Source organism: Heterodontus francisci, chromosome 4, assembly GCF_036365525.1.
Source record: "Heterodontus francisci isolate sHetFra1 chromosome 4, sHetFra1.hap1, whole genome shotgun sequence".
In the NCBI taxonomy this organism is placed as follows: Eukaryota; Metazoa; Chordata; class Chondrichthyes; order Heterodontiformes; family Heterodontidae; genus Heterodontus; species Heterodontus francisci.
The window spans coordinates 167503307-167518458 of NC_090374.1; the positions used below are offsets into that span (position 1 = coordinate 167503307).

At 43.6% G+C, this 15152-nt stretch overlaps 1 protein-coding gene across 1 annotated transcript in view; it reads right to left on the minus strand.

The window, feature by feature from the left end:
• The window catches only part of LOC137368744 (ADAMTS-like protein 1), an 852599-nt gene that overhangs the window by 179039 nt on the left and 658408 nt on the right, over positions 1 to 15152 (minus strand). Inside the window, exons 13-14 of the mRNA XM_068028933.1 lie at positions 4573 to 4720; positions 862 to 946 (exon numbers count right to left, since the gene is read on the minus strand). Of these exons, the coding sequence (XP_067885034.1) occupies positions 862 to 946; positions 4573 to 4720 (233 nt within the window). The remainder of the gene's footprint in view (positions 1 to 861; positions 947 to 4572; positions 4721 to 15152) is intronic.

The window sequence follows — 15152 nt, forward strand, 5'->3', positions numbered from 1 at the left end:
CAGCAGCTTCCAAACCCGCGACTCTACCACCTAGAAGGACAAGGGCAGCAGATGCATGTGAGCACCTTGCCAGCGACGCCCACATCCTGTGAAAGGATACTAAAAACAAAAATCCCAGAGGGTGGCAACAGTCCATACGGATTAACTGTGGATGCCCAGAGTGTGGCCCATTGAATTTCTCTAGACATAGTGAATGTTTGAAAAAGTGTTACTATGTCTTCCCAATTATTGCAGGATGAAAGTGGGTAAATTGCCCTACATGCAACTGAGCCCTGCCCAGGACACTAGTCAGGCTATAGATTCTAACTGCTGATTGGATGATTTCACCCTGGTGGTATGGGCGCTACAATGACCCTCAGTGAGAGCGTCTGGGTCACACATGCCACATTCAAACATGTTACTATTTCCATCACAGTCGAATAGTGTGCGAATATTCAGTGTGAAGGGTTAGGCAGCTACAAAATCTATGTGGGTGATGTACTGGTGAGCATCAGCATACATTGAACAATCACAGCAGAGCCTCCAGGGAGGGAGAGGGAAAACTGGAAAATAAGCAGCAGCATTGTACTGCGAAGAGACTGATGGGACTGTTACATCTTGTTAGTTGGCTGATTCAGACAGACAGCTTATTGGTAATGTGTGCAGCCTCTGCAGAAGGGGAAATAGTTAACATGAAAAGCAAACCTACCCTAGAAAAATGCAATGTGGTTCTAGCTTCCTGTATAACCATGGCTAGATATACATGTCAGACCATATTTACATGGTCTGTGTGGCAGGCAACTTTAGATGTGATTTAAAAGGCTCATTCTTATTGACTTTGAAACTTCCTGCTAAATTCAAATAAAATTCTGACAGACTCACGAGGGCTCTTCAGAAACGGCCAGTAATTCCTCCAGCTCCTGCGCCTGCTTGTACCACGGCAACTTAGCTTCCACAGGGAGTTTCTCTACAAACCAAACAAACATATCAAATCCATCTGACAGGTTTAGAGAGGCAGTTTTAGTGACAAGCTGCACATTTAAACAAGACTACAGCCCATAGACAAAATCACTTAGAAATTAGATCATTGATGTTTCTAATTCAATATTTTATTGTCTCTTCAAAAGCCTACAGTCAGTTCTTTATTTCTTAATTGTTCAAAAACTGGGGACTGTAAGATTTTATGCTTCAAGCATATTTATATTTCTGTACTTGCAAACACAAAGATGGGACAATGGGGTACAATAAATTGTCAATAATTTTCTATCTGTGTCTTTACTTGATAATGGCAATGCTTTATTTGAACCTCTCAGTGGCCTTGCCTTGTTCTATGCCTCTATCCTCCAGCTGCCCTACAACCCTCGCTCACCCCATCATACTGTTTTCCTGACTCTGGCTTTTTTTTTACCTCCCTCCCCTTCTCTTTTTTCCTCTACTAGTGGTCATGCTTTCAGCCAGATAATGCTTTGGAATTTCCTCCCCATGTCCCTCTACCTCTTTCTTTTCCTTTAATGCCTTCCTTGACAACCACCTCTTGTTTTAATATTCAAAACGTTTATTTGCCAATGACAATACTTTGTCTGATAATGCTAAATTGATACTTTATTCAATAATAGCAATGCTTAGAGAAATCTGGGGGCCAGTTTTCCCTGGCCTCTAAACGTTAGAGCCTCCCAGGTGGCCAAGATGGAGTCTTAAGCTGAAATGTTGGTTTAGCCCACTCATGCTAGGGATAGCCGCCTGGAGCATCTTTAATGGGTTGATTAAGAATTAAATTTCTTGCTAATGCTCATTAGCAAGGTTGCACAGCATTTTGGTGGACAGCACTTGTTTTAACTCTCCCTTCTGACAGCTGACTGGGAACAAACTAATTGTTGCTGAGGATTTCGAGTACTTTTTACTGTTCACTTGCTGCTGGAAGTTTGAAAAGGACTTTTGCAACACATCACAAAACATTCTCTGAGACTTTGTCAAGACTTCACCAAGGCTATATCAACACTTATTCTGGAAACTCCGACCACTTCACCCAAAGAGTGAGTGCTGCACTACTCTACATTATTGCTCACCTTGTAGGAGTCACCAAGAGAAAGGTGCTTGTTCATGGGCATCTAGCTAGGGGTACCCCTTGGTCTGCAGGAGGAATGGAAGGAGGACGAGACCAGGCACAACAGCACCAGCTGCTGCAGGAGAGAGGGACAGGAGGGACACTGCCACCATAAGACTCCATCCCACCCACCCCTCCACCACCACCACCACCCCTCCTCCCCAGCCATTGGCCATTCAGCCCACCCCAATACTGGTCTCCCATCCACCAACCAATGTAACTGGTGGCCTCCTTTTTCACCAGTCGGTCCCACAAAAGTCAAGTTTGAGCCCATTATATCCACCAGGGACAAGGTCATTGATTTGCAGTTTTCACAAGAAATATGTATGCAATTAGGGAATATTATCCCCAAAACATGGGTGAAAATAACAGAATAAGACTTAAACAGGCATTGTAAGCTAGTATTGCACACTTCAGCCTTGATAGTGAAATCCAGATGGGAACATTTAAAGATGAGCTAGAAACATTTGGAGTTTTTTTTTAATACAGAGAAGCTGTAGGCACTGATGAAGGTAAATAATTTTGTGGTTGGAACAAAGTAAATCTGAGGGTAAAAGGAGATGTACAGCATTAAACGACAGTCTTATCATAACACTGAGCACTGGAGTGCAATGGCACTGCCAAGATTCAGCAGGAGTGCAATCACTGCTTGGTAGGGAGATCTGGAGAGCTAGGTGGCCACTACCACACACCTTATTGTGTGTAGGTTAAAGCTGTTGTCGAGGCCTTGGAGCTTACCATCTTGTTCCTTGTGTGATGTTGAATTTGTGATATTGGGAGACCTGCAAGATTACAGTGGGGAAAATGTCTAATCCAATTTTATAGGGCGAGCTGTGGGTTGTGGGTGTGGGTCACCACTTTGCAGCCAGGAATACACATCTCTAAATTGCTGCATTAACCATTTTTCTGTTTCTTTTATTTTTCAATCGATGTTATTTACTAAGGCCCTTGTATAATGGCAGCTCCGAGTCCAGACACAACTTACTGCACTTTGGAAACCAGTATTGAGCCTGTTAAGGTAAATTCCCATATAAAGCAGCATGATGCTACAATTATATCTTTTTTATTTTGGAACTACTCATTAGAATAATAAGCTCCTGGGCAAAAAAAAAATGCAGCTTCTATTTTTGAAAAAATGATAGTTTTTCCATTCAAATTCTAGTTTGGAGAAGTTAAGAGATCAAACAGCTTTCAAGTTGGATTGATCCCAAATACCCACAGGGACCAAGTTTGGAAATAGCCTACTTAATACAAATTGTATGAAATATGGATAAACTTGGATAGCTCTCGGGGTGAATTTTATGATTTTGCTCTCCCAGCAGCAAGGTTCCTGCAACAGGAAATTCAGGAGCAAGGTCACCAAGGATAGTTCACTGTCTGCAATTTTTCATCCACTGTGAAATTTATCTGTATTGGAGTTAATGCACACAAAGTGTTTGAACCCTGGCTGTTAGGTAGCTGACCAGCAGTCAGTCCACTCCTGGACAAGGTTGAGGTAAGCTGCAGGCATCAAACTGGTGTCCCAAAGTCACTCACTGAATTCCAGCTGGCTCACTATCAGGTGGACAGGAGAGTGTGGCTTGGTAGCAAGATAAGTATGGGGTTGTGGGATTGGATAAACAATATTCTAATGGGGTCTGCAGGAAATCACCTACTCTTCGTGGCTGCACAAAATATTTTCACATTTCCCATTGAGGGTCTCTTGGGGCCTACCACCAATAAAGTTGGTCAGTCAGTGCACAGAGCTGCTTTGACCGCTGGTCAGACAGGGGACGGAGCTGCTTTGACTGCTGGTCAGACAAGGGATGAAGCTGCTTTGACCACTGGTCAGATAAAGGACAGAGCTGCTTTGACCATTTATATTCTTGGGGCAGTGACAGGCCTCTGTGAAGGTGGCATTAATTAATGATTGTTGGCATTAACAGAACTGAGGCTACCTCTTTAATGCTGCTAAATTAAAATTGACCCCACCAGCAATAACGTGCAAAAACTCAGTGAATATATATGCATACTATAGATAGTTCTATCTCATTCCCACGTTTTTATTTGACAGATTTTCCTTGGATGAAAAAATTAGAAAGAAAAAACAGCAACATCAATAGGAATAAACCAGAGTGTGAAATATACAGCTTCTCGGAATAACACAATGGGTGAGAATTTCTCTCCTATCTGAACTTTACGGGAATTGTGGTGAAATCTGTTTACATGGGAGCAGCTCCAAGGAAATTCTTAACCTGTGGAATCACACTGATAAGCTAATCGACAAATCTAACATTAATCCAATATTCCAGCCCAGTAATTGAGGGGTGCAGTGTTATTGTAGGAATGCTATGCATCATTGTATAACGTTACTCTGTCCACTATGTTAATGAAGACATTAATACAGTCTTAAAAATCTATTAAAGCTTTTGTTAAAATAATAGACAAAGGAATTTGACGAATGCTTTAGGCAGCATCGCAGAGCATGATCACCAAGCAACTGTTTTTACCTTTTGGTTTATAACATGGAACGGTGATTATGCATTCTTCCTTAATGTGAGGTTTTGCTTTTGCATTACAACCACCTGCATGGAGTCCTCTGTGGTCAATACACAGGACTACTCTATACCTTAGGCCATGTCCACACGTTACTGTACACTAGAGAGAGACAGAGCAATAGCATATAAATGGTCAGTGGTCATAAGACAGCTGCAAAAGAACTTTGCAGAAGGTCAATCCAGTAAAATAAACATTTAAAATAAGATAACAATGATTATGATTGTTATTCCAATTATTGCTGCCAAAGAAAAGGACTTAAGTGTAAATTAAGGGCAGTACACCATACTATTAAAATGTCATGATCTTAAATAGTCAACAAATGATGTCGCTTAGCAGTGAATGAACCCGAGCAATAAATTCTCGAGGTTACTGTCTGCTGACATTTATCATGAGGGAATACTGACTTAAATAATGCTGCAGTTCCAAGGGTAGATGGGAACAGCAGGATGAGCCATGAGGGCAATCTCCACTACAAAACTAAGAACATCTTACAAAGCAAAGGAATGTGCATATGAGAATTAGATCCATTTTTAATAAAAGCAGAGACAACTTTGTAATGGAACCACGATATTGAAAATATCAAATTTTAATTGCCTTTAGGAAGGATGTCAAGGCCTTGGAGAGGATGCAGCAGAGATTTACTCAAATAGCACCAGGGTTCTGGGACTTCAGTTATGTGGAGAAACTGGAGAAGCTGGGATTGTTCTCCTTAGAGCAGAGAAGGTTAAGGGAAATTTTTATAAAGGTTTTCAAAATCATGAATGGTTTTGGTGGAGTAAAAGTGAAACTGTTTCCAGTGCCATGAGGGATGGGTAACCAGAGGGACACAGATTTAAGACAATTGGCAAAGAAACTGTGGAGGGGAGATGAAGACATTTTTTTTCTTTACACAGTGAGTTATGATGATCTGAAATGCACTGCCTGAAAGAGCAGTGGAAGCAGATTCAAATGTAACTTTCAAAAGAGAGCTGGATAAATACTTGAAAAGGAAAATTTACAGGGCCATGGTGAAGGAGCAGGAGAGTGGGACTAATTGGACAGCTCTTTCAAAGAGCCAGCACAGGCACAATTGGCCAAATGGCCTCTTTCTGCACTGTATGATTCTATGATCTTTCTTCTGCATTTGCTAAAATAATGCACAGAGGAGTTTTATACAAAAGTATTTAAATATCCATATGGAAATATTGAAAATGCAACTTCATCACATTGGTGGCATATTTGTGCCTATGGACTGAATAACATGCCATAGGGAGAGAAATTGAAACCAGATAGATCAATAAAAAAGGTTTAAAAATGGCACTGATGCATAAAATAACCCTGAATGTATGATTGAACAGAACTAATATCTCTGGGTACTGCATTTCTAAACAAAGGATATGCAGGAAGAGTTATGGCTCATGTCCAGATTAGCTATTCTTTCAAAGTATGCCTTATGTATCAATATTTATAAATCTGGCACATAGGCACATTTAAAAGCTATATTGTCTGATAGGTGCACACTTCTAGCAACTGATACTATGTCCCAGATTTTTCCATTAAGACTAAGTGGAACACAAAAAACTGTTTGACGGAAAAAATGGACATGTCAAATGGATGCCAGAAGTACCCATTCATACACCATCAATTTTGGAACAGAGGTTTGAAATTAAAATGCATTTTGAAACTATCCTTGAATCAAATAGAAGTACAGTGCTGGAGCCAACAATGGGAACAAGCTGGCAGTAAGTGCTGGAATGTTACTTGGATATTATAGCACGTGGGTGCAGGTTTCAGCAGCTGGCTACTTTCAGTGGTTTATTCCTCCCATGAGCCGTTGCTGGAATTTCCATTGAACACGTAGCTTGGGCTGCATAAACAATCCCTTAGTAGCGATTAGCAAAAACCATTACGAGATATCACTACGACATTAATTATCCAGCTCAAAACCCCTTGGTGTTTGTCTGGGATCCAATAGTCCATTATCCGCAATCATAGGGGGAGGCGGTGATGTACTGGTATTGTCACTGGACTAGTAACCCAGAGACCCAGGTATTGCTCTGGGGACATGGGTTCGAATCCCACCACAGCAGAAGGTGGAATTTGAATTCAATTAATAAATCTGGAATTTTAAAAAAAGCTAGTCTAATGATGGCCACGAAACCATTGTCGATTGTTGTAAAAAAAACCCCATCTGGTTCACCAATGTCCTTTAGGGAAGGAAATCTGCTGTCCTTACCTGGTCTGGCCTACATGTGACTCCAGATCCACAGCAATGTGGTTGACTCTTACATGCCCTCGAAATGGCCTAGCAAGCCACTCAGTTCAAGGGCAATTAGGGATGGACAATAAATGCTGGCCTGGCCTGCGACGCCCACATCCCATGAATGAATTTTTAAAAAATCTAATCTTTGCACATCTAGTACAGTGTGATCATACTTTGTGCACAGGGTTCTCCCTTCAGGTTATGTTTAGACAGATTCAGAGGCAATTAGTGTGCTAGGTGATGCGTCTGTAGCTGTCTCAGAGAGTGGGATAATGGCCTTTCAATGGCCGTGACAATGCTACTTCGAACAGCCTTGGCAATACATTGGTGTTAGTAAGAACACTCACAGTAATATGTCACCAGGGATGGAGATGGCTGTCTGAGCTGACAACAGCTGGGGGAGTTCACACTTTTCTTTGTGAAAGTTCTGCCACTGTTCTCAATCTTAAACACTAACCAGTCACGGAGCAAGCGTTACATCTTATAAGGATGGGATTGTGATCAGTGGTGATGCTATCATGGATGACCAATCCACCAACAATCACTGTGTAGACAACATGGAGAGTAGCCACTTAGTGAGATACTAGAGGGCTGAGAAAATATTGAACAGTGAGCTGTAACAATCTATACATTCAACAGAGGAAGAGAGGAAAAACAAAGGAATAGAGGCATATTGATAACTCATCCATCTAATTGCACACAGCCTCCATCCAATTATAAACAGCTCCAACTAATTACCTACAGCTGTAACTAATTACACACAGCTGTCTAATTACACACAGCTGTGAATAATTACACACAACTGTGATTAATGACACACAAAATGTGACCAATTATACAGAGCTCTGACTAATTATACACAGCTCCAACTAATTACATACGACTGTAAACAATTACACAAGCTCTGTTTAATTACACACAGCTGTGAATAATTATACACAGCTCCATCTAATTACATGCAGCTGTGATTAATAACACACAAAATGTGATTATTTATACACAGTTCTGATTAATTACACACAGCTGTAACTAATTACACACAGTTCTGTCTAAGTACACACAGATGTGTCTAATTACAGTAGTAACTAATTACACACAACTGCATCTAAATACACAGATCCATCTAATTACTCACAGCTGTAGCTAATTACACACAGCTCCAACTAATTACACGCAGCTCCAGCTAAATATACACAACTTTGTCTAATTACACACAGCTGCATCTAATTACACATTGCTCTGACTAATTACAAACAGCTGCATCTAATTACACACAGCTCCATCTAATTACACACAACTCCATTGAAATACACACAATAAATGTAATTACATGTCATTACGTCTAATTACACAGCTGCTTCTAATTACACACAGCTCCATCTAATTTCACACAGCAAATGTAATTACATGTAATTACATCTAATTACACAGCTGCATCTAATTACACACAGCTCCAACTAATTACATTCAGCTCCAACTAATTACACACAGCTGTAACTAATTACACTCAGCTGCAACGACATGAATTTTAGCAAGGCTTTTGACAAGGTCCCACATGGCAGACTGGTTAAAATAATAAAATCCCATGGGATCCAGGGAAATGCAGCAAGGTGGATACAAAAGTGGCTCAATGGCAGGAAACAAAGGGTAATTGTTGACGGCTGTTTTAGCGACAGGAGCGCTGTTTCCGGTGGCATTCTGCAGGGCTCAGTACTGGGCCCCCTCCTTTGTTGTGGTGTATATTAACGATTTGGACGTAAATGGAGGGGGTATGATCAAGAAATTTGTGGATGACACCAAGCTTGGCCTTGTGGTAGACAGTGAAGAGGATAGCTGTAGGCTGCTGGAAGATATTGATGGTCTGGTCAGATGGGCAGAAAAGTGGCAAATGGAATTCAACTTGGAGAAGCGTGAGGTGATGCATTTGGGGAGATCAAACAAGGCAAAGGAATACACATTAATGGGAAAATGCTGAGAAGAGTAGAGGAAGTAAGGGACCTTGGAGCGAATGTCCACAGAGCCCTGAAAGTAGCAGGACAGGTCGATAAGGTGGTTAAGAAGGCATATGGAATTGTTTCCTTTATTAGCTGAGGTATAGAATATAAGAGCAGGGAGGTTATGCTGGAACTGTAGAAATCATTGGTCAGGCCGCAACTTGAGTACTGTATGCAGTTCTGATCACCTCATTACAGAAAGGATGTAATTGCACTAGAGAGGGTACAGAGGAGATTTACAAGGATGTTGCCAGGATTGGAAAAATGCAGCTCTGAGGAAAGATTGGATAGCCTGGGGGTGTTCTCCTCGGAACAGAGACTGATGAAGGGAGATCTGATTGAAATGTACAAGATTTTGAGGGGCCTGGATAGAGTGGAGGTGAAGGGTCTATTCACCTTAGCAAAGAGGTCAGTGACGAAGGGCATACATTTAAAGTGATTGGTAGAAAAATTAGAAGGGAGATGAGGAAAAACTTTTTCACCCAGAAGGTGGTGATGGTCTGGAACTCATTGCCTGAAAGGGTTGTTGATGCAGAGACCCTCAACTCATTCAAAAGGAGTCTGGATATGCACCTTAAGTGCCGTAAGCTGCAGGGCTACAGACCAAATGCTGGAAGGTGGGATTAGAATAGGTGGATCGTTTTTCAGCCGGCACAGACACGATGGGCCAAGTGGCCTCTTTCTGTGCCTTAAACTTCCTATGATTCTATTACACACAGCTGTAATTATTTACACTCAGTTGCAACTAATTACACACAGCTCAAAATAATTACAAACAGCTGTGACTAATTATACACAGGTCCAACTAATTACACACAGCTGCAACTAATCTCACACAACACCAACTAATTTCAGACAGATGTAACTAGTTACACACAGTTCCAACTAACTACACCCAGCTGTAACTAATTAAAAATTTCCATCTAGTTGCACACAGCACCATCTAATTACACACACCAGTAACTAATTACACATCTAGAAGATGGGATTAGAATAGTTGGATAGTCTTTCAGCCAGCACAGACACGATGGGCCAAGTGGCCTCTTTCTGTGCCTTAAACTTTCTATGATTCTATGATCTCCATCTAATTACACACAGCTGGAAGTAATTACACACAGTCCCATCTAATTGGACACATTCCATCTAATTACACACAGCTGCACCAAATTACACAGCTGCTCCTTCTAATTGCACACAGGTTCTTCTAATTACACACAGCTCTATTGAAATACACACAGCAAATGTAATTACATGTAGTTACGTCAAATTACACAGCTGCTTCTAATTACACACAGATGCATCTAATTCCACACAGATGCGTCTAATTGCACAGCATTGTGTCTACCTACACACACCTCCATCTAATTATGCACAGCTACGTTTAATTACACAGCTGCATCGAATACACACAGCTGAATCTAATTACACATTTTTCTCCATAATTTTCGACACAGCTGTAACTAATTCCACACCACTGTGTCTAATTCCACACAGTTCAGTCTACTTCTACATAGCTCTGAATAATTACAAATATATGTAACTAATTTCACACAGCTGCAAATAAATAACACAGCTCCATCTAATTACACACAGCTGTAACAAAATACACACAGCGCCATCTAATTACACACAGTTGTAAATAATTCCACACAACTCCATCAATTTTTTATATCCGTTCATGTGATGTGGGCGTCGCTGGCTCAGCCAGAATTTATTGCCCATCCCTATTTTCCCTTGAGAAGGTGCTGGTGAACTACCTCTTGAACCGCTGCAGTCCTTGGGGTATAGGTACACCCACAGTGGTGTTAGGAATGGAGTTCCAGGATTTTGACCCAGTGACAGTGAAGAAATGGTGATATAGTTTCAAGTCAGGATGGTGTGTGGCTTGGAGGGGAACTTGCAGGTGGTGGTGTGCCCATGCATCTGCTGCCCTTGTCCTTCTAGGTGGTAGAGATCGCGGATTTGGAAGGTACTGTCAAAGGAGACTCGGTGAGTCGCTGCAGTGCATCTTGTAGATGGTCCACATTGGTGCCACTGTGCATCAGTGGTGAGTGTGAATGTTGAAGGTGGTGGATGGGATACCAATCAAGCGGACTGCTTAGTCTGGGATGGCTTTGAGCTTCTTGAGTGTTGTTGGAGCTGCACCCATACAGGAAAGTGGAGAGTATTCCATCAGACTCCTGATTTGTGCCTTGCAGATGGTGAACAGGCATTGGAGAGTCAGAAAGTGAGTTACTCACTGCAGAATTCCCAGCCTCTGACCTGCTCTTTTAGCCACAGCATTTATGTGGCTGGTCCAGTTCAGATTCTAGTCAATGTTAACACCCAGGGTGTTGACAGTAGGGGATTCAGTGATGGTAATGCCATTGAACATCAAGTGGAAATGGTTAGATTCTCTCTTGTTTGAGATGGCCATTACCTCGTACTTGTGTGGCATCAATGTTACTTGTCACCTATCAGCCCAAGCCCGGATGTTATCCAGGTCTTGCTGCATCTGGACACGGGCTGCTTCAGTATCTGAGGAGTCGCAAATGGTACTCAACATTGTGCAATCATCAGCGCTCATCCCCACTTCTGACCTTATGCTGAAGGAAAGATGAGGAAGCTGAAGATGGTTGGGACTAGAACACTACCCTGAGGAACCCCTGCAGTGATGTCCTGCAACTGAGATGATTGACCTCCAACAACCATAGCCATCTTCCTTTGTGCTATGTATGACTCCAACCAGCAGAGAGTTTTTCCCCTGATTCCCATTGACTCCAGTTTTGATAGGGCTCCTTGAAGTCATACTCGATAAAATGCTGCCTTGATATCAAGGGGGGCCACTCTCACCTCACCTCTGGATTTTAGTTCTTTTGTCCATGTTTGGACCAAAGCTGTAATGAGGTCAGGAGCTGAGTGGCCCTGGCGGAACCCAAACTGTGCGTCAGTAAGCAGGTTATTGTTGGGCAAGTGCCATTTGATAGCACTGACAAAGACCCCTTCCATCACTTTGCTGATCACTTTGCTGATGACCGAGTGTAGACAGATAGGGCGGTAATTGACGGTAACTGGTTGGATTTGTCCTGCTTTTTGGGGACAGGACATATTCGGGCAATTTTCCACATTGCCGGGTAGATGCCAGTGTTATAGCTATACTGGAACAGCTTGGCTAGGGGCGCAGCTAGTTCTGGAGCACAAGTCTTCAGTACTATTGCCGGAATGTTGTCTGGGCCCATTTCTTTTTCTTTTGGGCCTCCTTATCTCGAGAGACAATGGATACGCGCCTGGAGGTGGTCAGTGGTTTGTGAAGCAGCGCCTGGAGTGGCTATAAAGGCCAATTCTGGAGTGACAGGCTCTTCCACAGGTGCTGCAGAGAAATTTGTTTGTTGGGGCTGTTGCACAGTTGGCTCTCCCCTTGCGCCTCTGTCTTTTTTCCTGCCAACTACTAAGTCTCTTCGACTCGCCACAATTTAGCCCTGTCTTTATGGCTGCCCGCCAGCTCTGGCGAATGCTGGCAACTGACTCCCACGACTTGTGATCAATGTCACACGATTTCATGTCGCGTTTGCAGACGTCTTTATAACGGAGACATGGACGGCCGGTGGGTCTGATACCAGTGGCGAGCTCGCTGTACAATGTGTCTTTGGGGATCCTGCCATCTTCCATGCGGCTCACATGGCCAAGCCATCTCAAGCGCCGCTGACTCAGTAGTGTGTATAAGCTGGGGGTGTTGGCCGCTTCAAGGACTTCTGTGTTGGAGATATAGTCCTGCCACCTGATGCCAAGTATTCTCCGAAGGCAGCGAAGATGGAATGAATTGAGACGTCGCTCTTGGCTGGCATACGTTGTCCAGGCCTCGCTGCCGTAGAGCAAGGTACTGAGGACACAGGCCTGATACACTTGGACTTTTGTGTTCTGTGTCAGTGCGCCATTTTCCCACACTCTCTTGGCCAGTCTGGACATAGCAGTGGAAGCCTTACCCATGCGCTTGTTGATTTCTGCATCTAGAGACAGGTTACTGGTGATAGTTGAGCCTAGGTAGGTGAACTCTTGAACCACTTCCAGAGCGTGGTCGCCAATATTGATGGATGGAGCATTTCTGACATCCTGCCCCATGATGTTCGTTTTCTTGAGGCTGATGGTTAGGCCAAATTCATTGCAGGCAGACGCAAACCTGTCGATGAGACTCTGCAGGCATTCTTCAGTGTGAGATGTTAAAGCAGCATCGTCAGCAAAGAGGAGTTCTCTGATGAGGACTTTCCGTACTTTGGACTTCGCTCTTAGACGGGCAAGGTTGAACAACCTGCCCCCTGATCTTGTGTGGAGGAAAATTCCTTCTTCAGAGGATTTGAACGCATGTGAAAGCAGCAGGGAGAAGAAAATCCCAAAAAGTGTGGGTGCGAGAACACAGCCCTGTTTCACACCACTCAGGATAGGAAAGGGCTCTGATGAGGAGCCACCATGTTGAATTGTGCCTTTCATATTGTCATGGAATGAGGTGATGATACTTAGTAGCTTTGGTGGACATCCGATCTTTTCTAGTAGTCTGAAGAGACCACGTCTGCTGACGAGGTCAAAGGCTTTGGTGAGATCAATGAAAGCAATGTAGAGGGGCATCTGTTGTTCACGGCATTTCTCCTGTATCTGACGAAGGGAGAACAGCATGTCAATAGTCGATCTCTCTGCACGAAAGCCACACTGTGCCTCAGGGTAGACGCGCTCGGCCAGCTTCTGGAGCCTGTTCAGAGCGACTCGAGCAAAGACTTTCCCCACTATGCTGAGCAGGGAGATTCCACGGTAGTTGTTGCAGTCACCGCGGTCACCTTTGTTTTTATAGAGGGTGATGATGTTGGCATCGCGCATGTCCTGGGGTACTGCTCCCTCGTCCCAGCACAGGCATAGCAGTTCATGTAGTGCTGAGAGTATAGCAGGCTTGGCACTCTTGATTATTTCAGGGGTAATGCTGTCCTTCCCAGGGGCTTTTCCGCTGGCTAGGGAATCAATGGCATCACTGAGTTCCGATTTGGTTGGCTGTATGTCCAGCTCATCCATGACTGGTAGAGGCTGGGCTGCATTGAGGGCAGTCTCAGTGACAGCATTCTCCCTGGAGTACAGTTCTAGGTAGTGCTCAACCCAGCGGTCCATCTGTTTGCGTTGGTCAGTGATTATGTCCCCCGATTTAGATTTGAGGGGGGCGATCTTCTTGATGGTTGGCCCAAGAGCTCTCTTCATGCCATCATACATTCCTCTGATGTTTCCGGTGTCTGAGGCCAGCTGAATATGACTGCATAGGTGTTGCCAGTAGTCGTTTGCGCAACGCCTAGCTGTTCTTTGTGCAGTACTTCTGGCTGCTTTAAGTGCTGCGGATGTTAAATCGCTGGGGGCTTTCTTGTAGTTCAAAAGTGCAATGCGCTTAGCATCTGGGCCCATAGTCTTTGCAGTTTCTTCAGCTGTTTCTTGATATTGCGTGGAATGAATCAGATTGGCTTAAGACTGGCATCTGTGATGCTGAGGACTTCAGAAGGAGGCCGAGATGGATCTTCGACTCGGCACTTCTGGCTGAAGATGGATGTAAATGCTTCAGCCTTGTCTTTTGCACTGATGTCTTGGGGTCCTCCATCATTGAGGATGGGGATATTTGTGGAGCCTCCTCCTCCTGTTAATTGTTTAATTGTCCACCATCATTCACGACTGGATGTGGCGGGATTGCAGAGTTTAGATCTGATTCGTTGGTTGCGGGATTGCTTAGCCCTGTCTATCACATGCTGCTTCTGCTTTTTGGCATGTATGTAGCCTTGTGTTGTAGCCTCATCAGGCTGACACCTCATTTTATGTATGCCTGGTGCTGCTCCTCGCATGCTCTCCTGTAGGGAATATGCCAGGCCATGAGGTTACAGATTGTTGTTGAATACAATTCTGCTGCTGCTGATGGCCCACAGCACCTCATGGATGCCCAGTTTTCAGTTGCTAGATCGGTTTGAAATCTATCCCATTTAGCACAGTGGTAATGCCACACAACACGATGGTGAGTATCCTCAATGTTTTTTTTTATGTGGGCATCACTGTTTAGGCCAGAATTTATTGCCCATCCTTAATTGCTCTTGAGAAGTTGGTAGTGAGCCGTCTTCTTGAACCACTGCAGTCCATGTAGGGTAGGTACACCTACAGTGCTGTTAGGAAGGGAGTTCCAGGATTTTGACCCAGCGACAGTGAAGGAACGGCGATATAGTTTCAAGTCAGGATGGTATGTGGCTTGGAGGGGAACTTGCAGACGGTGGTGTTCCCATGCATCTGCTGCCTTTGTCCTTCTAGG